General features: G+C 29.7%; 1 protein-coding gene across 3 annotated transcripts; it reads right to left on the bottom strand.

The window, feature by feature from the left end:
- On the bottom strand, window positions 1–26399 carry LOC139509662 (growth arrest-specific protein 2-like). Of its 3 annotated transcripts, none has more exons than XM_071296228.1 (7): window positions 26202–26399; window positions 12520–12742; window positions 9790–9911; window positions 8397–8538; window positions 6687–6883; window positions 4679–4774; window positions 1–4037 (listed from the first exon to the last, which is right to left on the bottom strand). In XM_071296228.1, the coding sequence occupies exons 2-7, from the start codon at window positions 12713–12715 to the stop codon at window positions 3852–3854; spliced, it is 939 nt and encodes a 312-aa protein (XP_071152329.1). In that variant the 5' UTR covers window positions 12716–12742; window positions 26202–26399; the 3' UTR covers window positions 1–3851. The 3 variants fall into 3 exon arrangements, with proteins under 3 accessions (XP_071152329.1, XP_071152327.1, XP_071152328.1); XM_071296226.1 differs by lacking the exon at window positions 26202–26399 and adding an exon at window positions 17784–17906; XM_071296227.1 differs by lacking the exon at window positions 26202–26399 and adding an exon at window positions 14977–15091.
- Window positions 26400–27348: the final 949 nt, after the last annotated feature.

The raw sequence follows: 27348 nt of genomic DNA, 5'->3' as shown, positions 1-27348 counted from the left end.
AAATTTAAACATTTTTAATTCAAAATATATTTTACTCTTTAAATGACAAATATTTAACAGGGACAAATTCAAATATAGGAATGCAGAATTAAAATATATACAAGTATTTGCATTAAGAGATTTTGAGTCTCAAAAAAAAAAAATTATCAGTCAGTAGTATATAGGCAAGGCACAAAAAAGCAATGGTAAAGAAACTATAAAGCGATATCAAGCTAGAATGAAAAAAAAGGAATTTAATTTTTAAATTCATAAATTATGTGCCTTAAATAAGCATCTTAATAAATGTCAATGACAGATGATACAAATATTTGTAAACAAAATATAATTTTACAAATGAAAAGAAATGTAATAGGGTAACTGATTTACTTCTTCTACCATTTCATTTACCATTGCTAACCTGAGTTCAATCATCTAAATAAAAAACAATCAGATTTAAAAACAATCAGATTTCTAAACAAGCACCTTTTGTGTAATTTGTTAGTATATTGTTTTCATTTTAAATAAAATCTTATTTCTACTATGACTTTAAGTGGAGTCCATATTTTAACAGTTTTGGTTTACTTATATTTCCACGTTAATATATGTAGTAACGTATAAAACTGTTTTTTTTTATTGATGGAAATGTTAATAATAATGTTAAGTCCTACACAACCTTATAATAATTTAAAATATTTTTGACTAAAGTAATCTTAAAGTATGGAAGAGGTGCAGATTTTCAAAAAAAAATCTTTACTTACAAACCAGAGCTATTAGAATTTATAATAATACAATTGTAATGTTTGAAATATTTTTCAATTGGGATTTTTCTGGTATATGGGAGATAATTCAAAGTGTATCATGTTCAAACATTGCTCAATGCCTGATAGGTATCATACATTTGAAAAAGAGGGTTGAAACATACCAGAGGGAAAGTCAAACTTATGGATGGAAAAATAAACCGAAAAGTTATGTTGCAAGTCCAGATATCTCTATTTGAAGAATCTTAAATTCCTAAAAGAATAAAAAAATAATAGTATATGCACTTTAAGTCGTAAATAATCTTTTAAACAGCTACCTCATTTTAGACATTTTAAAAGGAGAACATTATATTAGATATAAAAAAAAAGGATATAAACAAATTTGATTTTGTCAAATTAATTTACATTTTGGTAACCTAAAAAATATTTGAGCAATAATGAAATGCATTATGCATCTGACATTTTCTGTCAAAAAAAGGAGATCAACATTCTTTATTCAGGGCAGTGACATTTCAACAAGAAGGCAGTTATTTCCCTTTAACAAGAAATGTACACAATCAAAATTTCATTGATCATAACAAAACAAGTACAAGAAAGACAACCTGCAGTTAAAAATATGAATCTTAATTTTGTTCTAAATCAGATTCTGACAAATAAATAATGATAAGTATTTAAGGTGGTACCAAACACCTTCACAAAACTTCATAAAATTTTAATCTTTACTTTGACCATATGACAAAAAAAATCAAAATTTCAAAAATCTTGAACCACACACTCTATCGGAAAGTTTTCTTTGGACAAATAATAGTTTGACTAACACCAAATTTGATCACCAAGAAGCTTTTATAATTTCCTGAACAAAAGAACATAATTAAAACGTTCCGCTGATTTTTACAGAGTTATCTCCCTGTAGTGTTATATACCACCTTAATGAAACTTTTCTAATATGTGTAAATTTTTCAAACTTAAGTTAGATATCCACCTCTTAGAGAAATTTTCAACTGAAAAAAAATCTACAGAAACTTTTTGTTTTCTTTTATGATATTTGTTTGTGCTTTATGTGTATGATTACTAAGGAAAACAATTCTTTACTAAGCAACATTCAAATGAATTTAATCATAAATTGACTACATAACTTTAACAACTCAAAATTGTGTACATAAACAATTTTAATACTATAATGTGCCAATTATGATAAAACATTATACTACATGTACTATGCATATTGAAAATTTTTTATTAAGTGTGTTAATTACAAAAATAAAATTGAGCAATTATCATCTTTCAAAAAATCTCTTTCTAGTAAGTATTGCAACACATCTAAAGGGACTACACACTAGCTATGCTTCAATACAGGCATGTCTATTAAAAAAAAAACCCCAATAAATTAAGGCTTGCTTCAGTTATTTGCATAAATGGCAAGGTACCCTTGTTTTAAATGATTAATTTCATCTCAAGCATGAACATTATCTTAGAACAGTTAATTTCATGGTTCACCTGTATCCACGAAAATAGGTATGGAACGGATAATAATGAGTCCACAGTATGTCATTTATTCAGGCAAGATATAGGTTTACCCTGATAAAAAATATCTCACATTCTAGGAAGAATATTTATTGAATGATATGTTATAATATGAATGAAACAAGATAAAGGGCACATATAAATGAGACTTCTACCTGAGAGAAAACACACATCAAAGTTTAAATGTTGTTCCTACATAGCACGCAACTGAGACTAAATAATGTTATTTTATGTCAAATGACAAATACTATATGTAAATCCTTCATAAGAAAAAAACAAGTAAAAAAAAAAAAAAAAAAAATTACAACATATTTACAGCAGGGATATATATATATATATGTATAAACCAAAAATAAAATCAACAAAATATAAGATGTAAACAATGTGGACGGCACATTTAAATAATACTGATGATCAGTTTGAAAGTCTTAACTGCATGAAAATAATGAAATCAATGAAATATACAAATCATAAAAAAATATTTTTATACATCTTTAAAATCAGAAAACATATTCTTATAAAATTGCAGCAGAGCATAGTTTAATCAGAAAATACCTAAAATCTTTTAATTTTTCTTGTGTCTACAAAATTGTGTAAATTAGTATGCTTGAAAACAACTATTATTAGTAGAATAAACAAGTATATTGTAGTAGTTAAAAAAAAAAAAACAACCTGAGAACATCTTGTTAAGAACAATATTTTATAAATTGGTTCCTTTTCAGAATTCATTTTTTGTAAAGCAGCTTATTTTCACCAATACTTTATTTAAAGTTCAGCACTATCTAGACCAATTGTGATTTAAGTTCGTCGTGATATTAAAATTTATTTGAATTTTGATGTAAGTCGACAAGAAAAATCCATGTTAAAAATTTTCGCCTCAATTTATATACGTACTATTTTTCTTCTGTGGAAGGTTGCAAAAATAAATCTTGCTATATTTAGTTGGTTTAGTTTTCACATACAAATGAATTTCAGATCTAAATCATGCAATAATTTGATGATAATTTAGATTTAAATGACAATGAATATTTGCAAATAAATGATATGAGGGAATAAAGCGCTGAATCATAAGGACGGAAGGCAAAATCACAACCCTGAATCACCCATGAAAGTTTCACTCTCGCCACACCAAATTTATTTTGTTCTTAGTAATTTGACGTTGTGTATTTAGGTAAATTTCTGATTTATTTTTCTTGAATACATTTTTGACACAATTGTAAAAACTGAACTCATATCAAAAATCAAATAAGTTTTTTTTGGATACTTACTTTCACTCAAAGGCCCCTAAAGAAGTCTTCTATATCTTTTTTATTTTGAAAAAAAAACACCATTAAGTTGTTTTTGTTTATCACATAAATAACAATTGTGAGAAAAAAATAATCCCCATAACACAACTAAAAATCAATTTAATATGGCCTAGCTAGTGTTTCTCAAATTAATAACAGGAACGTTAAGATCACATATTAAACTTCATTTCTGAATTAACAACTCATTAACATTCACAAATGTCTAATTAACAAGTAAACAAATGTATTGCATAGTAAATAAACAACATTAACATAATATAAACAAAATTAACAATGAAAACTATCATGAGGCTGATGTTGATCTGTACTGTGACTTGAAGTACAAATATTTATTTACATCATTTCTCGGTTCTCCGTGGATGTCCCGACGGTGTTCAAATACTTGTTTTGGAATGTGATGCTCCAGGTAGTTTTCTAACGTATCCCATCCACCACCTACCCGTACCATAATATGACGATTCTGTAAAAACTGAAATATTAAGAGTTAACGTTTCGAACATGTGGAATAATACTATAATTTTGATATGCATATCAGTTTCTGATTGATTATTATAGAAAAGGGAATTTGCTCGTAAGTCAATCATTAGTTTTTGTGTTGTAAGTCTGTAAGTCTTTACTGCATACCATGAAGTGGGGGACAGGGAAAAGAGTACAAATAAGGTGAGAGGCAGTTTTAATCGGACCCCAAATATCCATGACATAAAATTATCATTTTGCTTGCAATTCTTACAAAATTCTAAAAAAAACAATAAAGACACGCACAATGACAAAATATGAGTGCCTCCCATTCCAACTACTATGATCAATTTTAAGACAGTCTTTCAATGTTTCACAATCTGTATGTCTCTTTTTCACTGATATGTTCAAATTCCAGAATTTGGAATTTTAATGTCAATAATCAATAGAACCAAGCAGACTGCCCATTGTTTATTAGACAGGTGTTTCATATTAAAAAAGTATTTACAAACCTTTTAGATAAGATTGGGAATGCTCCTTCTAAAAAGGTAATTTATATAAGACAACATATTGGGAGTGTAATTTGGGACTGTTGAGCAGTTGCCTGTTGTGCTTGTTATAACTCACTTTGTCTAATTTTCCTCATTAACTTACCCTGATATGTACAACTTTGCCAAAGATAGCATATTTTCCATCTCCTAACTTCTTTATATACTGATGACATTTACAGTTAAATGCAATGCGCTGAATCTGCAAAATTAACAATGATATCATGTTTACTGTTAATATGTATGTTTTTTTTTTTAAATTTTCTTCATCCGTAAGGTCACCCATACATCTTTGATTAATTAACACTTGCATATATGAACAAATTGCAGAGTAATCATACAGAAACTTAACATCTATTAAACTTACTGCCACAGTCTTAGACATAAAATGTTGAGAAGACTATTGCTTTAGACTGTGAATTCAACCAATCAAAATTTGGGATGTGCTGCTTTGAGCACTTATTCAACTCACTCAAAGTAGTGAGTTAAGTTTTATGGACAAACTTCATGAACTCCTTTACCTAGATGTAGGCTTAGTGTTCCTTAGTAAATCAACCTGTTCAAGATAAGCGTTTGTAAAATAAAGAAATCTGATCAAAATCCTCAAGCCAGAAGAAAATTGCTTAGAACATGTTTTACTGCAGGAAGCAGATAATTTATAAGAAGTAGTTGATTTGTAAACAATAATCAATGAGTTTATATTTAATTTTAAGGTGGTACCCAACACTTTCACTAAAATTAATTTGGCTTGTTTAATTTTCATTAAATTTTGTCAAATTATTTACTTTGACCCTTTAACAAAAATATAAAAATTTTAAAAAATTTGAACCAACCGTTTTGTCAGAAAAATTACACTGGTCACATAGCAGTTTGACAAACCAATTTTGATCATTGAGAAGCTTAATATTCCTTTTACAACACAATGTAAATAAAACGTTTAGCTGACTTTGCAGAGTTCGGTACCACCTTAAGACTTATCTATATATAATTAACTTGAATGATTAAACACAATCGTGAAGGCTGAAAGATGATTGATAGATTGTTGTTTGTTTAAAATATAGGTGGCTTATTTTCATTCAGTCAGGACAATACATTTAATGAATAAATAATAAAATATTCTAGAAAATTATGTCATATTTTCAAGCTGAAATTAAACTAAAGTTAAAATCACAACACAAAACAAATCATCCCATGCTTTTATAATTCTCAAATATCTGCACATGTTAATCTGAAAGACAGTGTTCTAATAAACATACAACAAAAAGTGAACCATAGCACACAACATAACAGAGAATTAACTCCCTTGATTAAAATTACTTCCCCTGATTAAAGGCATATGATACAGTTACAGGGGAGGTAATGAAGTTGCTAACATAAATTGTTATTTTCGCGACGTCAAACTATGACTTATCGGGAAAACATTCAGTTTTCGGCTGATTTTAATTATTCAAACTTATTTAACTTGAAAAAGAGTTCATGGACCCCTCTTTTTTAAAATGCCATTTGGTTTGATTACGAGAGAAGATTATGTATGCCAAATTTCATGAAAACTTAAATAGTACATTTTTTTAAATTTGATAAATATACAGCAAAATTGATGTTTTTTTTCTACATTCATGAACATTTGATGAATATGAGTTATTTCTCAATAAAAAATGTATAAATTTTTAGGATATTTATAAAATAGAGAAATTACAAATTATTCAACAAAAAACAATTTGTGTTTATCTTTAAAAAGGTATATTTTTTATTACATATTTTATTTTAATCAGGTAAAAAATAGTCTATATTGAAATTTTTATCAAAATGTAAATACGGGATCAAAACTGTATCGTATGCCCTTAAATAGCTCAAAATCAGTATACAGTGAATTCAGAAATTATTGGGAGGTTTTTATTATTGCGAAAAATGCGAAAGAGTTGCAAACGCAATAATTTAAAATCGCATAAAATCACATTTTGAAATATTTTTATATGAATTAAACAGGATTTTTTCTCATAATCATAAAAATTAAAATCTCATTGAAGTCTAATATGACAAAATTGCAATAATAAATACATACAATAATTTCTGAATTTTACAGTAGCATTATTTCCCTTGTTAAGTAGCAATACCTCAGCATCCAGGTTAGGCCCCTTATTAGACAAAGGTCTGACAATCTCTACCGGTTTACTGACTGGTATCTCCTCCTCTTCCTCCTCTATCTCTGTTTCCATCTTGATGATATTAGGAGGTTCCAGTCCAAACTTATAACCAAGTCTGGCTACTTCTAATAAACAGTTAATCACAGACTTCTGGTCTGTTTGTGATACTGAAATGTATAAAACATACAAAATAACTTGATATTTACTTATTTTTTTTTTATTTTCTCTGTATCTTTGCATCTTTGCTGTACAATCAGTTTCTATTTCTGATAAACTAGTAACAATATACATTTGAATGAATGTTGGCATCTTGAATAGCAATATCTGCAAATTTTTCTTTCATGTTTATAAATAAGATAAGCAAATTCTTATGTTGGAAAACAATTTAGTAGGGGAAAATTTGCATTTAAAAGAATAACATTATGTGATAATTCCTTCAAAATCTTATTTTTTTCTTGATTCAATATTTTCAAACTGTGCCTTAAAGGGAGATAATTCAAATTTTTTTTAAAAATACACATTTTTTTCACTCTTCTTTTGTATTGGCCCCATTTGCTCTATTTTTTTTTTTAAAGCATTTTTTTTTGTGAGTTATCCTACCATATTTTATTTTAAAAATATGCCTTTTATTTTTCTTTCTATTCAAACACCAATACTTTATACCCTTACAAAATGTGTTATAATTTTTCCCAACCAAAGCAAGCTCTGAAATTTTCTCTCTATATTCTGTGTTGTTTTAACAAGTTCCATGCATGCCTAATTCAGTCGAACTTAACTCGAACATTATATGCATGCCACATCTACAAACCAGCTATAACCTATAATAATGTGCTACCTTAATGCAACAATATCATTCTGTAAGACACACACATGTACACAAAAAGTCATGTAACTATACAGTCATTTTCAATACATGTCCAAATAATTATTTACCACTGATGTTTTGAGTACAAATATCTAAATTTGATCAAATATTTGAGATAAATTATTTGAGATTACAGTTTCTAACTTAAAAGATCTTTTTTTATTAGTATTACAAAGCATCAGAAATAAATATGACGTTTACCAATGTACCTTGTGCATTCCAACAATAATACTACTGTACATGGTGTATAACATATAAATAGATACAAATATGTGAAAACCTAATAATTCTGTACACTCTTTCATCATTAAAAGTATCTTACCACTTTTGAGGAACTGCTGAAATGTTTTTCAATGTTAATTGTATTTTTTATGGTATAAAAGAAATTATCCAAATTATAATTTTTATAAATATAAGAAAACTATTTCATACTTGTCCTTTAAATCAGCTACAAACTATGTTTCTGTAAAGCTTAAAAAATGATGAAACAAATTGCCCAAAATTAAGTGTTAAAGTAAATATATAAATTTAAGTTATTATCAATTTTATTTATGAAAACTAATAAGTTAATGAAAAAAGAGTAACATTTCTGTGAAAGATAAAGTTTAAATTTTTTAGTTTTGAAGATTTCAGTATTAAAGGTCTTCCATCCTTTAAATTTCTAATTAAGATTGTTTCTAAGAGTTTTATAATGCTCTTATCAAGAAACAGCCCATTTCAATGTTTATATGTTTAAAACATAAGGAATAGCTTTATGTATGGAAGGGATTTCTATTATATAACCAAATATGCTGTAAGCATATCTTTTATTTTACCTAGATATTCTGTTTCAAACATAGATTCCTGTTTCATTCCATGAGAATTACACCAAGTCAAGAAATTAGCTGCATTATCTCTGGCAAACCAACTCCCTGAGGGAGCATTGTTTTTACATCTGGGTCCTTTGAGGGGAATCGACTACAAAGAAAATAACAAAAACTTTCTATTTAAACATTATCGTTCACATTAGCAATTGTAACCAATATCTTATTCATAATTTGTTTGTATACCTCAAAGGCTCATATTCAAAGTGTAAAGCTGTGTTTTAATAATAAAATAAATGTTATAAAATGTTGCATTTGCTGTTTCATTAGTTTAACCCTTTCCTCCATGCAATAATTTTTTTTACACACTTGATTCACATATGATTTTTTCAATAAAAAAAATCATCAGGTTTAAAGTATTAATGCACTGTGAAAACAAATATTTCATCAATGAAATTCCAGTCAGATATTCTCATGAATATCTTTTTAATATTAGATACAAATTTTATTAAGTCTGATACAGATTTTTTGCAGGCAAGACTTTTCAACCGAGGCACTACACGAGTGTCAAAAAGCCTCACTATGGAGTTATGGGTGTGGCGTCAAAGGGCGTCATTATGGAGGAAAGGGTAAATATTTTATTGTTCAAAAATGACAAATGGATTAGACACAAGATTTTCAACTTGGTAACGTCTTTTCCAAGTGCCTTTTCATTGTTAAAGTTAAGTATATAATTCATTTTTTGGAATTACTTTGTGGATTCAGAAAAAATTACATTCATGGTTAAGTGGTTGTAGTCTGTTTGTGAGGTTCATATTAGTGGTTCTCGTTTCTCATTTCTTATATAGATAAAAACGTTGGTTTTCCTATATGAATGGTTTCACACTAGTCATTTTCAGGGCCTTTAATAGCTTGCTGTTTGTTGTTAGCCAGTGCATGCTTAAGGGCTATACTTTGAGCTATTATGGTTGACTTTTTTCTAATTGTGACTTGGATGGAAAGTTGTCTCATTGGCACTCATACTACATCTTTTTATATCTAATAAAGCAAAAGTTGCCATTCAGAACTCTAGAAAATTTGTGCTCGAACAGACATTTAAATTTGTAGTTAACATATACTCACAGAATCCAACGACACAAGTATCCCACAAATAATAATTAATTCATCGTGTATTCTGCTATAAAATTTCAAGAGTTCCATAAACTTGCAACGCAATAAAAGCTGAAGCATCACATATAAAATATAAAACTGAGGTCAACTTTGAAACAAGGGTGGTTTTTAACAACCTTGACTAACCTTGAGGGTCTCGCACTGAGGGAACTTTGATGACAATTTTGTAGGGTTATAAAAATGTGTCCTGTATACATAATTTGCATTGACCATTTATGATCATAATTCTTTTTACCTCTGTACATGTACCGTTGGCCACACATTCCTGGGCTTTCTGTTGTATAACTTGAGCTAGCTTACATAAGCATACACCATTGTCTAATACATCCATAAATGTCTCTGCTGATATATCTATATCTAAAATTATACAGAAAAAAATATCTCTGAATATCTATTAAATAATAAGACTGAATGAAGTTTTTGTTAGTTGTTTTTTTTTGTGCTGTGTACTGATCTGATGAGTTTAGCCCTTTTCCACTAACTTTCATAGTTTGTTCTTATGTTGTTCTGTTACACCATTGTCTTAGGTAAAGGGTAGGGTTGGGAGCCTACAAATATGTGTTCCCCACAACTCTCTGGTTGCGCCTATCCCAATCCAGAAGCCTGTAATTCAGCGGTTATCATTGTCGCTATATATCATATTTATTTTTCATTCACTGTTTTCTACATGTACATAAATCAGACCACTAGTTTTCTTGTTTGAATTTTTGGTCTCTGGTGGAGAGTAGGCAATCATACTACATTTTATAATTGTTATATATCTAACTTAAAATCTTTCCACTTGAGGGTTTCAGAAAAAAACAACACTGATATGATAAAAAACATGAACAAAAACTACTTTAAAAAAAAAAGATGATATATATAAAAATCTTCTGAAAATAGATACTACTAGCGGTAAAATGATACAACTCTGGCAAGCAGCAACCCCCCAGCCAGTCTGACAACACGGACAGTCCATATTGTTTACAATTAATATACCTTGATATCAGATCATCAACAAACAGGTGTCAGATGTTTATCATAAAATGTCACCAAAACTCTAAACACCCGTCACCAAATGTCACAACATTGGGTAATAATCATTTGACTTCTGCTGGACACGCTTATACCAACAGCCAGAAAAAACCTTGGAGGTCTACAAAGGGCGTTTTGCAAGAAGTTTGACAATGATTTTGATGTGTTAAAGAGATTATCTGTCTTCATGAGCTTGTAATTATCAACTGTTGTAACACATGCATCGATCAAGATAAAATAAATAACAGGTTCAATTCTAATAAGGAATCAATTTATGTCAGTGAAATTCCTGCTTCAGACAGGTCATGTTGACAAACAAGATATTCTGGTTATTTTCACTGTACATGTTAAAACAGATTTCTATTTATTTCTTTAAAGAAAACACTATTTTTCTACTTTTCTTTTACAAAAATGCAGTGCAGAAAAAACAAATTGCAAAATGACATTTAAGTTATTTCTTGCATTGAAAATACAAAGCTTTAGAGATGCTGTCATCTGTTATTATCTCTCTTTGCTATAAATATATTTTATCCCTATAAGAAACAGATAAGTGAGTGGGGTGTTTATTTTTTGTCCTCTACATTTTCCTCTTTGAAAATATATTTTGCTATCTTCTACTTAACTATTCTATGCATTTAGCGGTCTTTTGTGGATGTTAACAAATCACAGTGTGTGATGTTTACTTTCAAAGAGTATTATCAAGGGCAAATCCAGGGGGGGGGGGAGGGAGGGGGTTCCCAACCCAGGTTAAAGGGGGGGAGGGGGTTCCAACTATATGTCCTCATTTATATGCATTGATCGTCCAACAAAAAAAGGGGGGTTCCAACCCCCCCCCCTTTCTGGATCTGCGACTGATTATGGTTATTTGCTTTGTTTTGGAAATGATTAACCTGAAATCAAATGCTCTGGATTCTGAAAATGCAAATCTTTTTGATTTACAATTACTTACAATTTTATAAATATATAACATGTATAAATGTACATTTGTACTAGGTAATACAGGAGATTAGGAAATGAGATTCCTTCATTGGCTTAAATGCAATGTGAGTGCAAGAGAATTTCATTGCCAATTTTTAAAACTCTTCTGAATTTATTTTTGAACCAGTAGTACCCTAATATATATACATATAAGGTCAAGTTTGTTATTTCTTTTCCTATACTCTGCTTATTATCTCATAAAAATCTTCTATTCACAAATAATCAATCAATTTGATAATTCAACCAAAACTATTGCCAAATTAATTAATTAAGCTTAATTAAAATCTTATATTAAATCAACCTTAAGTACGTATTCATGATAAAAAAAAGATAGGATCAAGGACAAACCATACCCTAAATTCCAACATTACTTAAAATAGACACCCACTAAATAATTCTGAAACAATAGATAAAAAACTTTACAACATACATTTATATAATGATAGCTGTTGGTAAGCTTAGTATCTGTCAATATAGATGATACAGAAAATGGAGAAATATTGTTACATATGAGCCAACAAAGATACTTGTCAGTATGCCAATTTTGCTGGACTCTCTAGGATGTCTGTATTGAGTTGTTTGGATGCTGTTTCTTTGGAGTTTTTCTACTTTTCATCTTATTTATCTTTGTTGGATAAAACCCATGACTAAACATGACAAAATAGCGGTTTCTGCTGCTCATAGAGAAATCAATAACATAATGTCGTAAAAACTTAACTAACAACTATTGGAGCATTGTATAAAATTACAGTACCAACCAATGTGGAAATGTAAGCAAGTATAGGCCACCCTACAACCTTCAATAACAAATCCAATACCAAGTAGAAAGCTATATTAATTATAGACCTTAACAAGACAAATTAGGAAACAATTCAAACAAGAACACATGTTTGAGGTTAAATTAAATCAAAGAATAACAATTGCATGTTAAACACTGATGTCACCATTTGAACTTCAAATATGCTCGACTTACTTAATGTTTTTGCAAGCCATTCTGACAAGTCTTCTTTTAATGGCTCTAAACTTTCTTCCTGAAGAACGTGTAATCTTTTGGTCATCTCATCTTCCTTCTGACTTTCCTCCTTACTAAGGGGAACAAGCCCTGCTTCTTTACCGTGTCCATTCATCATTGGGATTAACCCACAGTCACGCTCAACCACCTTGGTCATCGGCGAGTCAATTACATCATAATTACCCTGCATTACAAAAATAAAAGGATGTTAAAAAACAATTTTTTTTAAATGGTAAGAAAGAATTCTCTGTACAAAATTCTGAAATGTGTTTAAAAAATCCACAGATATTTTTCCAGCAAGTTCTTTAAGCTGCAATAATCTACTAAAAAAAACTTCCAGTTAAAGTTTTAAATCCCACATTTATTTTTTTCAATACATAATTATATTCAATAGTCACACCCAGTGGCGGCCTATGCACTTTTAAAGAGGTGAGAGCTTTTGATGAATGTTAGAGGCCTAAATACTGTGATTTTAAGATGATAAACAGGCAATATAAGCATGTTCCTTCTCTTATTCAATTTGTGCGTTCATGTGTGCATGTATATGAATTCATGTCAAACAAGAATGTGTCTTTAATACACGATTCCCCATCCACACTATCACTTTCTATGTTCAGTGGACCGTGAAAATGGGGTAAAATCTCTAATTTGGCTTTAAAATAAGAAAGATCTTATCATAGGAACATGTGTAATGATTTTCAAGTTGATTGAACTTCAACTTCATCAAAAACTACCTGGACCAAAACTTTAACCTGGAGCAGGACTGACAAACGAAAGAACGGATGTGCAGACCAGGAAACATAATGCCCATAAATGGGGCATAAAAATCTAACACCATATTCTGTTTCTTATCAATCATATGTGACTTTATAAAAATAATATGTGTACTACTACAAGTACCATTTTGACAAAAAATGGTCACTGCACAGCCTTCAAGGAGAAAATCCAGTGACTTCTAGTCAGTTATAAAAGGTCACGAAAGAATGTGGTGGGGTCGAACAAGTTTTTTAGAGCTCAACTCAGTTAGTTTACAGATATAATTTCTCAAAAATTCCTCATTTAAAAAGATCTGTTGTGCATATAATTTCTAGATGTGATCTGGTTTTCCGACTTAAAAAGAATGATCTAATTACTACAAATCTTAATATCGAATATAAAATATCATCTTACTTGTATCATTTTGCACCTAAAATCCATCAGAATTCAAATTATTCAAAACCTGAACAAAAATGCAATTTGGATATAAAGTTAACGATCTTTGATTTCTATCTTTAATCAAACAAATATGATATTGTTAAGATTCAAGCATTTAAAAAAATGTACACAAAAACATTTAAAATGCTGATTCATTTAAGCGTTTATCCTAATTAGGATTTGTGGTAATTAAATAAACAAATACTAAGATTATACACACCTACATCAACCTACAACAAATCTATTGCAATTGTTTATTGAACTCTATTAAATTTTCAAACAATAGAAATTCAAAACAGAAGATTTTGTGTTTAAAACAAAACATAGGTCATTGGATCAATTTGTAAGAGAATATCAGCTTTGAATTATTAAAAAATAAAATATTTGTGAGCAAGAGGTATTTAAGCCCATAATAACAGTGTTAAAAGTTTTATCAAACTTATTTCATGATAAGTAAAGTACTACAAACTTATTAGAATGTCACTGCATACCTATATGTGAAATGAATTTAAGATTGGCAAATAATGAATAAATATACCATGTAGCAATGAAGGGATTCAAAAATTTAAAAGGCCTTGAATATCATCAAAAAAAGTATGTCTGTTAAACAAAAATTGGAAAAATCAAACCATGAAGACTGACTTTTTAAATTCAAATCGCTTTTGATTCCAATTTGAAGGTAATGTCACTGAAAAAACATATTTTAAATTTTAACTTACAAGAAAATTATGTAAAGCAGTGTCAGAATATAAGTCAAACATGTTTAAGGAATAGTAAAGGTTTGTAAAAAGACTCAATTTTAAAAGAAAATGAGATTTTAGCCTGGCAACCCCGCCTGATATCTGGCTGTGTGTCGTATACTGACAAGATTTAAGCCAGGACTCCAGGCTAATGAGATCTTAGTATTTTGACTTTTTTAGAAACTTATGTGTTTTTGCCAACTGTTTATTTTTTTTATTATAGCTGTCAGTCAGTTGATTAAGTGATCACGAAAGAGCCTTTCTTACAATTCACGCTTCAAGAAAGCAAAGATTGCATTCTATCAGATATAAAAACTCAGTTTAAAATAGCAAAAGAATGCAAACAAGGATTTTTTTATTTTTATTTAATACTCTGCATACAGAAATGTTGCTATTAGTTTCTTTATGTCAATTAACTTAACAATATGTCTAAAATTGTACATGTAAATGTATAGTCTAAACAATATTTTGAGGAAATACTTACACATTCAAAAGTCATGCTGAATTTTACTTAGATATCTGTTAAAGAATTGCCTAATCCAAAACTGTGACTAAAAATCTCAACATTCTGTACTGTTAGATTAATTCAACAAATGGATATAATCTAGAAAAGCATATTTTCTTATTTCTAAAGGCTCAGATCTCTACAGTGAAAATATACCTATATCTATATGCACTTATATATATATCTATATATGCTATATATATTGTGTATAAAGGTTATACCTGAATAAAATCATTTTAAATTTATGAAATAAAACTCTAAAGTATGTATGTTTAATAGTGTAAATAATTTGGAAAAGGTATATTGAAAGCTATGTTAATAATTATCAACATAAATCATATATAAAACTCCTATTGCTTGCAATGCAATTTAAAATCAATTAACATCATTTTGAAAGGGGCAAACAATATTATTTAGCATGGTTGATTCTCTTATACTTTTATGTATACCACTTGTTAACAGTCAGCAGATAGATGTTGCCATACAGATTTGAGCTGACAATTTGCCAAGTCACCTAATTATAAAAATTATTAATATCAATAATAAAAGACAAAACAAATCAGGCCAATTGTCAAGATACCTTTAGTCTGATTTTGTAACCCCTGCTGAAGGGTGAGAACTTTTTTTTATCTATTTAATTATTAAAATTTTAAAAGATTTATTGGAGTTCCCAGGTCTTTTCCCCCTCAAAGTTACAATGCTCTATCAATCTATGATTTATTGTTCTATAGTACTTTTTTAGTAGTATCTATTTATAATAACAATATATTTACTTAGCTAAGCAAAATATAAATTACTGGATAATACTTGTATAATTATATAACTTTTATATTTTGAAATGATACACTGGCACATAATTATGTAATTATTTCTATCAAAATGTTATATATACATGATATATATATCTAACCCTGTATGGCTGTATCTCTTTCATTAACTTATAAAGTTAAGCATATATGCATATACACCACATTTTAAAATACTGTTGAAAGTACCTACCATTTTAAGACTAATATAGCTATATATATATATACTGCACTTGGGGAAATTACCCCAAACTCAATCCCAGCCTTTCCTTAAGTTTGTGATATGGAACCTTGTGGTACAATGTCAGAGAGATCCATGCACTTACACACTGTAAGTTATTGTCTGGAAACTACAAAAATGCTAATTCCTAATTTATTGGTACTATAACCTCCAAATCAATCCCAACCATCCTTTTGTGGTAATGAACCATCTGGTAAAATTTTATAGAGATCTGATAATACTTATACGAAAGTAATTGTCCAGAAACCAAATATGTCTTCAGACAAAAGACATCATGATAGCGTTATACAAAACCAAATTTTTTTTTGCAATCATATAAAATTGATTTTTTTATTTCTTGATTGATTGGTTTTCAACTTTTAAACCTATTATTATTTTGTGGTGGTCAGTCTTTATTGGTGGAGGGAGCCACAGAGTCCAGAAAGAACACCACCTTTGCCAGGAAAACTGATATTCCTAGTCAACTAAGATTGGAGATGAGAGCACCTGGCAAGAGCAGGATTTGAACTCACAACCTCTAAGATTTGACAGGCTATAGTGTCTGTGATACAGTAGTTCGATTACTCATAGACCACTTGGCCAACAAAGCCCCTCAAATTGATTGGTAAGTAAGTTTCATACACTACGGTAACTAAATGCACCAAATATTCTCAGAAAAGTAATAAGGACAAAAGTTGTTTTTTTCAAGTTGTCTGCCAAAAGTCAGCCTACTTTAACAAAAATGCAAACTACATGATGGGAGTACATCTACTGAGTGTTGAGTCTAAACTCTTATTTTGTATACATTCTGATAAGTACTCTTCAGAATGAAGACATGTGCACTACATTTCAAATCAAGTTAAAAGATGTGACAACAACTTGAGGTACATATAAGCATGATTTCAAGATAAATGCAGTGTGCCATAAAATCATAAATGCACTAAATTTCCAACACATTTTGAGTAAAAGAGATAAAATATTTTCCTATTTATTTTAAAGGTATTTTATTTTCCCAAAAAATATTAAGACATGAAATTTCATAATTCGTTTTTTCAAATATATACATGTATACATACACAAAGTATAAATAGACCTAAATCACAAAAAGTATCTAAGTGTTAATTCATGTAACATGAAAGAATATTTTTCTTTGCACATTGAAAAATTAAATGAGTAATTAATCTTGCACTGAAATTTTGACAAAATCCCTACGGTGTTGAAATTAAAAAAAATGCTTTTTTTACAACGCAGTTGTATTTAACTTGTCGACTAGTCTGCATAGTTTAAACCTGAATTTCAGTATCATCTGCAGTACTTCCCAATCTTGCCATGGAATGTTCACTGAATTCTTAAAGTTTTGACTTTAGTTCAACAAAATAAACTTTTTGTATTGGCAGACTTGAAAATAATGTCACTAGAAATAATCATCCATAAACATACCTAGAGTAAGAATAACATCAACTCTGACCCAACCAAAATTCTTTCCAATTTTATTATCAATAAGTGTTTTTAAAAGCGATAAAAGTTATGTCAAGTCTGAAGGCCACATTAACTGAATTTCTTTATCTCAAGTCAAATAACCATAAGTCAAAATGATTTTGAAAGGTCTGAATTTCAATTCAATTACTACATTGTATTATATGGAAAATGAGATGAATTTGCCAAATAAAATTTATAATAAAAAAAATACATTGTTGTATATATGTAGATGCATAAGTTTTCTAAAGAGAAAAACAAAATAAAAATAATGGTTTACTCACTGCTTTTAAAGGTGCTGTTTTAGGTCTTCGTCCTTTATTGTAATTATTGTATTCATTATAATTTCTCATTTTTATAAAATGGTAAAAATTTCCAAATCACTATTCCCGTTTTTCAATATTTCTTAAATATTTGTACACACTTAATAAGTCACATTAATTTAATGGGTTTAAACAATGTTTGAAGTTAAACAGTATTTTAAATACTTCTAATAAAGGAAAAAAATGCTATATGTGGGTCCGCTCATAAATTGTGAACAATCAGATCGTTTATCTATTATAAATGATCAGAGGATTAATCCATTACAACGATATTGACGCCATACACGATTCTGTCACGACCTCTAATGATTTTCTTCTAGTTAATTTACAAAGGTGTTACGCACATACTCAAAGATATAAAAATCTTAATAATCACCAGACTTCAACTTTTTATCAACAAATAAATAAATATAATATACTAAAGATTTGTTTGGGCTTCAAAACTTTTACGTTGAAAACAATAATTTTATCTTCAAACTGTATGTCCCTTTTCATTAAATTCCAAATTTGTTCTGTGTCTGAATTGGCAAAGTTTATACTATAATCTGAATGACAATTTCTTGTTTGCATTCCAATATACTTAAGTCAATAAATTAAATCCTGGATAAAAATAAAAAGATTATTTCAAATATATTCATTTGAAATACAAACACATTTAGATTTTACGAGTTTACATATATAATATACTATCCGTTTAATAACATTAATGTCATTATGCAGGTGTTTCATACTTTGTTTCATTTACATCTCCACCTGTTGATCATTTGTACATATCAATACTTTTCCTTGTATAATTTATGTCCACTACAGAGTAAAGTTAAAAGCTGTTGTACAATATGTGTTGCTCCTTCTTGTAATGGAAAAACTAATAAAATTGTAATGAGGCTTATAATTCTGACCACTGCAGAGTTCTCCCCAAACATTACATTAAGCATCCTAGTAAAAGGAAAATTTAAAATACCATCTTGTTTCTAAAAATTTATAGCATCAACAAAACATAATCTATGAAAATCCAACTCAGATAGCATCACATTCAAGAAATATAGCATCACAAAAGATTCACAATTACCATGATCATGATTCTAAAAGGCCCTGGGGAGAACACTGGACCGTCACCTACTACTAGGTTGAAAATTTAGCAAAATGCAGTGAAAGAATGTCTTCTTACAGTCACTGTGTTCTTTTATTTTTAGTGGATTCAGGGGGGAAAATAATTGGATACTTGTTTTCATAGTTTTGACAAATTCTGCTTACAACCTACATGTAGCCTATCTAAAACTTGCATGTTGTTAAAATTAGCAATTATTCATCTTTACACACAAAATTCACACAAGACCATATAGATCTAATTGTCGGAAAGCACATTCATTCAATTTTCTTAGTCTGCTTAGATGTAAATGTATCAAACTGATAGTCCTATGCATAACAGAAGGTTTCTAAACAATATTCTACACCTTCACATTTCTTCCATCCAGAATAGATCTTAATTTCCAGACTACAAACCTTCAACTCAAACAAGATTTTCTATTCAACTGACTATTTCAAGACCAGACATGCAATACAAAATCAACCTTTCTTGCAAATGACTATAATGATTGGCTTTAGCCTGAAATAAACCTCAAAAATTAAAATTTACATACATTTAAAGAGTAAGTAAGGACATTGTTGTTTATATGCATGTTTAACACACCACGGGTAAACTGTGACATTGTATTTGGTTAAATGCTGTCATATATATTGTAACCTCAAATTGTTACATAGGAGTCAGCCAATTTCAAGGGGTTTCATGAAGTCACATCTACTGTTAATGGAGACGTTTATCTACTGAAGAGTGTTGTATTTTATTGTTTATTTTTCAACAGAATGAGGCAGGAAAAGTACTGTGTGCGATAAATTTGTTATAAGGTTCTCTACTGACCCTTTTAGAACAAATCAGAGAGGGTGAGTAAAATCCATAGGAGAATCAGCCTTCAGCCTCCCCCTCCCCCCCAAGGTTTTTACTAAACCTCTTTTATAGCTGACTACAACAACAACAACAACAACAATACTTTATTTTAAGAGGGTTACACAGTTAGCTATATAACTAATCTTCCCTGAGGCCCTCGTAATGAAAAATCAAACAAAACACAAACATATACTAGTACATTGCATACATACATTAGCATAAAAAGTCAAGTGTGATAATAATGTTCAATACAACTTGATAAAATGTGATGAAAAAAATAAACATGATGACATGATCAGTTTTTTATATTATTTATACAGTTAGGTTGATTTCAATAAATGATCTGCTATTTTGTATTTGAAAGAATTAATATTTGTAATATTTCTTAACGGTATTGGCAAATTATTCCACAAGTATGGTCCAGAATACATAAAAGATTTTTGAATAATTCTGTTTTTGGTTTAGGGAGTATGAGGTTTCCTTGAACAGCATTTCTCAAGGGGTACGGATTTCTGTCTGAAACATAATGAAACTTGTTAGTAAGATATGATGGGGCATCATTATTAATACACTTAAATGTCATCACTAACTTATGATATTTTATTCTCTGTTCAACTGTCATCCAGTTTAAGTGTTTGAATAAGGGTGCAGAAGGATGCGAATGGGTCTGTTTCTAGTATTAATCTAGCAGCCCTCTTTGTAATTTTAATATCCTTTTTTAAACCCTCACTGCTACAACTACTCCACACTATACAACAATAATCAATAAGTGGCAAGATATAACCATTATAGAATAATTTTCTGCAGTCTAGATTTAGAAATTTTTTAATCTTTAATAGTAGATATAGTCTAGATGATATTTTTGAGCAGATCAAGTCAATTTGGGTTGTCCATGTGAGGGAAGGGTCAATTTTAATGCCTAAAAGACTTTCGCATGTGGAAGATTGTATCACTTGATTGTTAATAGTTAAACAACTCTCATTGTAATGTGGCATTGCTCTTTGCTTCGTTCCAATAATCATATATTTTGTTTTATTTTTATTGATGAACATATTGTTATCATTGCACCATGCCTCTACACCATGTAAATCTTCTTGTACCTTTGACTGAAGAGTTTGATAACAATTACCAGAAAGATGTAAGGTTGAATCATCGCATATAAATCAGTGCAACAATTTTTCATATAAATAGGAAGGTCGTTGATGTATAATATAAACAGAAGGGGGCCTAATATGGAGCCTTGGGGAACACATACTTGATATGAAGTTTTTCAGAATGAGCATTACCAATTTGTACTTGTTGAGGTTCTTTCATTCAAATACGATTGAAAAAAAGAAACAGCAGTATTATCAAATCCATAAATTTCAAGTTTTTTACAGAGGATATCATGATCTACTACATCAAAAGCTTTCTTAAAATCCAACAGGACTGCTAAGTTGATATTACATCATTCATATCCTGTATCCATTTATCTATGATATTGATAAGGGCAGTTTGGCAAGAGTGTTCTTGTCGAAACCCAGACTGTGCTGGGTGTAAAAGATCTAATCTTTTAAGATAGTCAAACAAATGTTTTGAAACATGCTTTTCTAAAAGTTTTGATAAAACTGGAAGTACAGAAATTGGTCTATAATTTGTTGCCATGAATTTTTCACCAGCTTTAAAAACAGGGGTTACTCTTGCATTCTTTAAAACACAGGGAAATGTACTTGTATCTATTATTCTGTTAAAAATGTAAGTTAAAGATGAAGTTATGAAAGGAGCACTCAATTTTAAAATTTTTGGTCCTATGTTATCAGATCCGGTGGATTTATTAATGTCAAGTTTGATCATCTCATTAAATAGACCATTTATTGTGACTGGTGGAATTGAAATTTTACTTGTTCTGACTTAGTAAATTTCTTTTGTACAAAATTATTTAATTTTGCATAATCATTATTTTTGCTCATACATCTGTCAGTCCTCAGGTTTCAACACAAGATGTAAAAAACTTATTAAAAACATTACAAATGTCCCGGACATTATAGTTTTAATACCATCTTCATTTAAAAGTTCATATGCTTTTCTTGTTGGATGGGTAAAATTACACTACCTGTATGTGGTTAGAGTTTACTCATTGATCAATGCTGAAGTCTGAATGGTGAAACTATATTTGTTCATTTTCTGGTCATTTAATTTCTAGTGAAGATTGGTCTCAATGGCAATCACACAACATCTTTTTTTTTTAATAAATCTGCATATTTAGACATGTACTCAAGAAATTTTGGCAAAAATACTGGTTAATGTACCAAAAATGTATATGAGATAAATTTAAAGTTTTATGGGTTTCGTAATTTTGATGGCTAAAAATGGTCTTATCTTGAAATGCAATCATAGAAAATTTGAGGAATTCTTGCTGTTATATTAACTTGCCAATTTAATAACTAAAAAGGTAAATTCTGTCTAACATGTATAACGCTGAGAACTAACTGTATAACACAGTTAATTAAATAACTGGCAAATATGAACAAGTGACCCAAAACAAGAATGAGGCAGTTTATTTCCCTTGGCCTTACTGAATTACTAAAAGTCTACTCACTTAAATGTTCAGCCATTCAAATCAATTCTAATCAGTCAACTGATCCTCTTGGATATTTGCCATTTTAACAATCTAACTATTAAAGTTTCCAAATAACTTTTTCATGTTTTATATAGTAATACATGTAGTAAAATTCAGTCTTTTGACATGTCCAATCGAGAAAAAAAGTAATTCTTAAAATCTAAATTACAGTCAAAACATTGCTAAAGGTATTGAAGCATTTTCCCAAAAAAATTGACCCATCATAAATTTAAAGATTTAAAATGAAAATATCAATGCTTATCATTAGAGGATTTAAATCAAATTTTTGTATAGTTACAGCTGATCATTATTTGCAAAGTTCTGCAAAATGATATCAGATATTTCATGTATTTGATCAGCAATACATCACACTTTTCTGGACAAAACCAATTTTTACTGGACTTTTTAGAAATGTCCAGCAATCTTTGAATGACTTGTTATCTAAGTGTGACTAAACTAAGTTAGTGTCCTGGCAAAGCATTATGGTAAACAATAAACATTAGGCATATGGACAATAATTTGCTATTGGGCTCGTTTCCTATAACGATAGAAAAGTGATAAAAAATGTGTATTACTGTAAGAAAAGTTGTAACTACATCTAAGATGCCTTATTTTTATCAACATCCAAGTGTATGCTACTCTTCCCTAGAAAAAAATTGAAATTAACAAATTTCAAAGATTATACGACAGTATTTTTGTGTCGTTTCTTGCGTTACTTTTCGCTTCCGAAGTGCATAACGCTGACTGATTTAATTTATAGATAATTGTCACCGGCAAATTCGTAACTTTTGCTTTCAAATAATAAAGAACATCGACCAATAAGAATAGTCAGAAGAAAATGCTAGAGAACTATAAGCATTTCTGTAGCAGGTGTAAGAACACTAGCGTTACTTTGGTTTCCAATTTCGTAACGCAAATTTTAGATGATGTAATCTGCTTTGTTGTAATAGAATTCTTTATAACAATATATGCAAATATGAACTCTCGCAGATGTTCAAACAGGTAAATCAGAGATGATTTACATTCTAGTTTTGTTCTTCGTAATAATTAAGTTAGAAAATGACGTTATCGTTATGCGTTACATTTCAAACGAAACAGAAGTCCAGTTATTTCCTTTTTTTTATTAAAATTGTTTTTGTCGTTAAGTTCTAATCATTTCCGGTCATACGTGAAACATGTGACTAACATGTGATCACGCCCTTACGGCCGGATGTATGAAATACTAGGTCTAAACATTGTTTTTGTTTCCAACGGATGTTAGCAACATAATCTGTAGACTTGTTTGTCTTGTTTAAAAAAGGAAAATACAATTTTCAAAGAGATTGCACCAGGGGTCTATTGTTTTTCTATGTGCATTATGTTTCATACGATCTTGTGTGAAAATAAATGCCCAATGACTTGACAAATCGATTTCAGATTTGACAGACGTTATGACACACTTTGTTTCCTGATAACGATGTAAAGGGTCCTTGGAAAATTCAATCCACATTACGTCTCTTATCATTGTGCCGATGCTCGTTGGATTGATTTTGCTTCAGCAGTAAATATTACTGGATATTTAGGTGAATAAAGATAACTTAATAAAAAATACATGTTAATTATACCGTTACACTTGGAATGTACAAAGTTGGGTATCTTTGTCACAATTTTTAATTTTTTTTTTTTATTCATGTTCTGCAAACACTTTTCAGAAACGCAATAAACTTGTCAAAGGAGAAGTAAACTTTTACCATGCATGACTTGAAAGGAAGTACTTTATTGATTTTAGCCCACTAAAGTAGGTTAAAATGTGGAAACCATGTAGATGGTGTACAGGTCACAAATATCACATGGTGCCTATTTTAAAGATTTTAATTCCAAATTAAAAGTTTTTTTCTTTACTGGATTTAAAGAATTTTTACATTGCCAATGATTTGAATAAATTGTATATAACTGGAATTTCAAAACCAAATATAAATACATTGTTTTGGCTAAAACATCAAGATACAACGATTATGGTATCCTGTATCAATGAAGAAAATATGGAAATTTCTGAAAAAATTTTACTTATTGTTTTCAAAACAAGCACATATTTAGAAGTTTATAATACTGTTACATTTAAGATGGATTTTAAGAAAAAGTATACTGTTCAGACTATTTTAAGCAGATTTTGCAATAAAATAAAACTAAAAAAATGCTTTCGGTTTCTTATGGTTTCCTGTCGCGTTAAAAAAAACTTTAATTAAACATTGAAAATAAATTTTAAATATTAACATGAAGCAAGTAACACTAGTTATGGTGTTCATTTATGTCTTTTGAAATATATTGTACAAAATAAAGAAAATAAAGATTGGTTTCCTGTTTGGTTTCCTGTCATGTAAACGGTGAATCAAATGTATTATTTTTTTCTGAAAAACTCAATTGTTCCATTAATACTATTCTAACACCAACACAACCCACAGAATAAAAGTTAAAGTTTTAGAACTTATAAAAAAGGATACAAAAAGAAACCAAAGGCCGAATACCAAATTATGGTCCATATATATTGTGATAATCATATTTTGTCCCATGCAGGACACAAATATTTTGACATTACAAAAAACATACAGTGCTCAATACAATGCAATTTATTTGGCCTAATATGGCTTATGTCTTTTAGTCAGTAAGAAAACAAGAATGGCATGAATGGAGTGAGTTAGTAGAAAGTGGGTCTATTGGTAAAAAGTGTGGTGAGTTGCAGTGGGGCGAATTGTCTTTCTTACTTTTCACTTTCAGGTAATATCTGTCAATTCTCTCGTCCAAATAATATTATGACGTCTTAAATATATTTAAATTCGTTTTTTTGCTGTGATCGCAAAAAGGCATAAAGTATTTAGAAAATAAATGAGGAATAAGACCATGAACACAGATGATGCCCCTGCTTGCATATCATATAAAGTTATAAAAGGACATAACTGAAGAACTGTAATAGTGACGCTAGTACCAAATTTGGACTTGATCTGAGTTTTGTGGATAGGAAAATGCAGCAGATTTCCATTTGTAAAGGGGCATAACTCTAAAACAGTTAAGTGAGGCTACAAAATTCAAACTTTATGTGCTTTGTCATGTTTGTGGTAATATGGGGATGAAGCCAAATGGAAACTTGTAGAAAATATTTTTTTTTAAAACAAATTAATCTTCTTATGGACTCAAAATCCATAATTTCTTCTTATTTTTTATTTCCCCCATTTCACAGAAAACAATTTCTTACTTCCGGTCTAGTTTGTCATGACTATGAAAAATTATAAGGAAGGAGCACGGTTTAATACATTTTTTGTAACTATTTCATTTTTAATAATTCTTTAATTTATATGAAAAAAAACGTTACCTGATGTTAGAGTTACTTTGTTTACACTGAAAATGACATCACAATTAAAATCCCACAGGATCAATATCGGAAACATTACAGTATTTCCGTTTCTTTTTTAACAAATTTTGAAGTATAAAGAATAAGTTTGAATTAAAAAAGTATAATTCATATATGGACTATGTCTCATTTCAAGGTAATGCCTGCCTCCCTATGAGACATTTTGTATAAGATTCATAACATTTGGTTGAGAAAAACTAAAGTTAAAAAACAAAAACCATCTTTACAACGCCAACGGACAGACAAGCCAAGGGTCAAGACAAGGGTAAAACTTATATAATTAATGCCCCTAAAATCCGGAAGGGACATAAACCAGATTGACATCATTTTTATTAAGTTTCAACTGTCTTTTTCTTTAGTGCTTAGAAGCAGCTCGAACCGCAGATAAAGGAGCACATCTGATCTATATATATATGTAAGTTTTAACATTTGTCATTTCATAAAACATACCAGAGCCGTGGCCTGGATAAATAAGAGTTGACAAGCACTTTGTGTAAGCCTAAAGCGTCTACTCTATTGACAGTTGTGTAATCAAAATGTACGCTACAAACTAGATAAGAGAAAGTTAATTGGAGCTTCTTTGACTTTGATTTTGGCTAACAGACGACGTCCATTTGTAAACAATATCTGTCACGTCCTGTCAAGAACTTCCTTTCGATATCTCGAAGAGTTTCATTGGAAGTTTAAAAAGTAGACCAATCAAATTTCCCTTTCTATATTTCGACAATCAACAGAATAGCGGGAAAGGGGAGGCAACTGGAAAAAACAGCATCAGCAGCCTGGAGTTTGTGAAAATGAAAGGACTTTTATTACTTCTGATTCATCATAAGAGAATACATTACTCACGTATGGTTTGAAAATTCAAAGATAAAGTGCAAAATTTAAAGGAAAAAGGGGGATACCAGTCTAGAGTTCTACCTTTCACTGACAGTTCACAGCTCATGTTTAACCTGAGACTATAACACATATATATATAGTATAGTCTCAGGTTTAACCAATTTCACTTAAACTGTTAAAATTTCAATCACAGGCACTAGACGTGTTGTCAATAGTAATAAAATATTGCAATGGGAAGAAAATAGCCTGTGTTAAATACAAACCTTAGTGTCTATGTAAATTTGAACATTTTCTCATTTATATCTTGTCAGACTAGAAATAACATTTTCTTCTTACTTAAGAATGACTAGGTTGCAGTCTTGTAGATGACAAACTGCAGTGCACAACAGCTAGTTTAAACAGTTAAACATATTTTATTGTTCAAAAAAGACAAATGGATTGGACACAACAGCTGATCTTTTAATTTGAAACGGAGGGGACCTCATTCTGAAATCCAGGGTTAAAAACATGAAAACCTGAGGTCCCTAATATCATGAATATAAAGAAATTTAAATCTGACATCCCAAAATTCGAAAAAAGAATTGCCAGATCCTGATCGAAAGGATCAATTCCAAAATCCAGAGCTTAAAAACACCCAATCCCAGAGTCCTGATTCAGGTCCTACCCTCTCCCCCCCTCTTCCACCGATTGAGACCATTTAAAATTCTACAAAAAAATCCTTGTACATTTCATTTGTTTACAATATTTTTCCCCAACAGAA

Source organism: Mytilus edulis, unplaced genomic scaffold (genome assembly GCF_963676685.1).
Source record: "Mytilus edulis unplaced genomic scaffold, xbMytEdul2.2 SCAFFOLD_848, whole genome shotgun sequence".
Lineage (NCBI taxonomy): Eukaryota > Metazoa > Mollusca > Bivalvia > Mytilida > Mytilidae > Mytilus > Mytilus edulis.
This window is presented reverse-complemented; position numbering and strand designations above follow the sequence as displayed.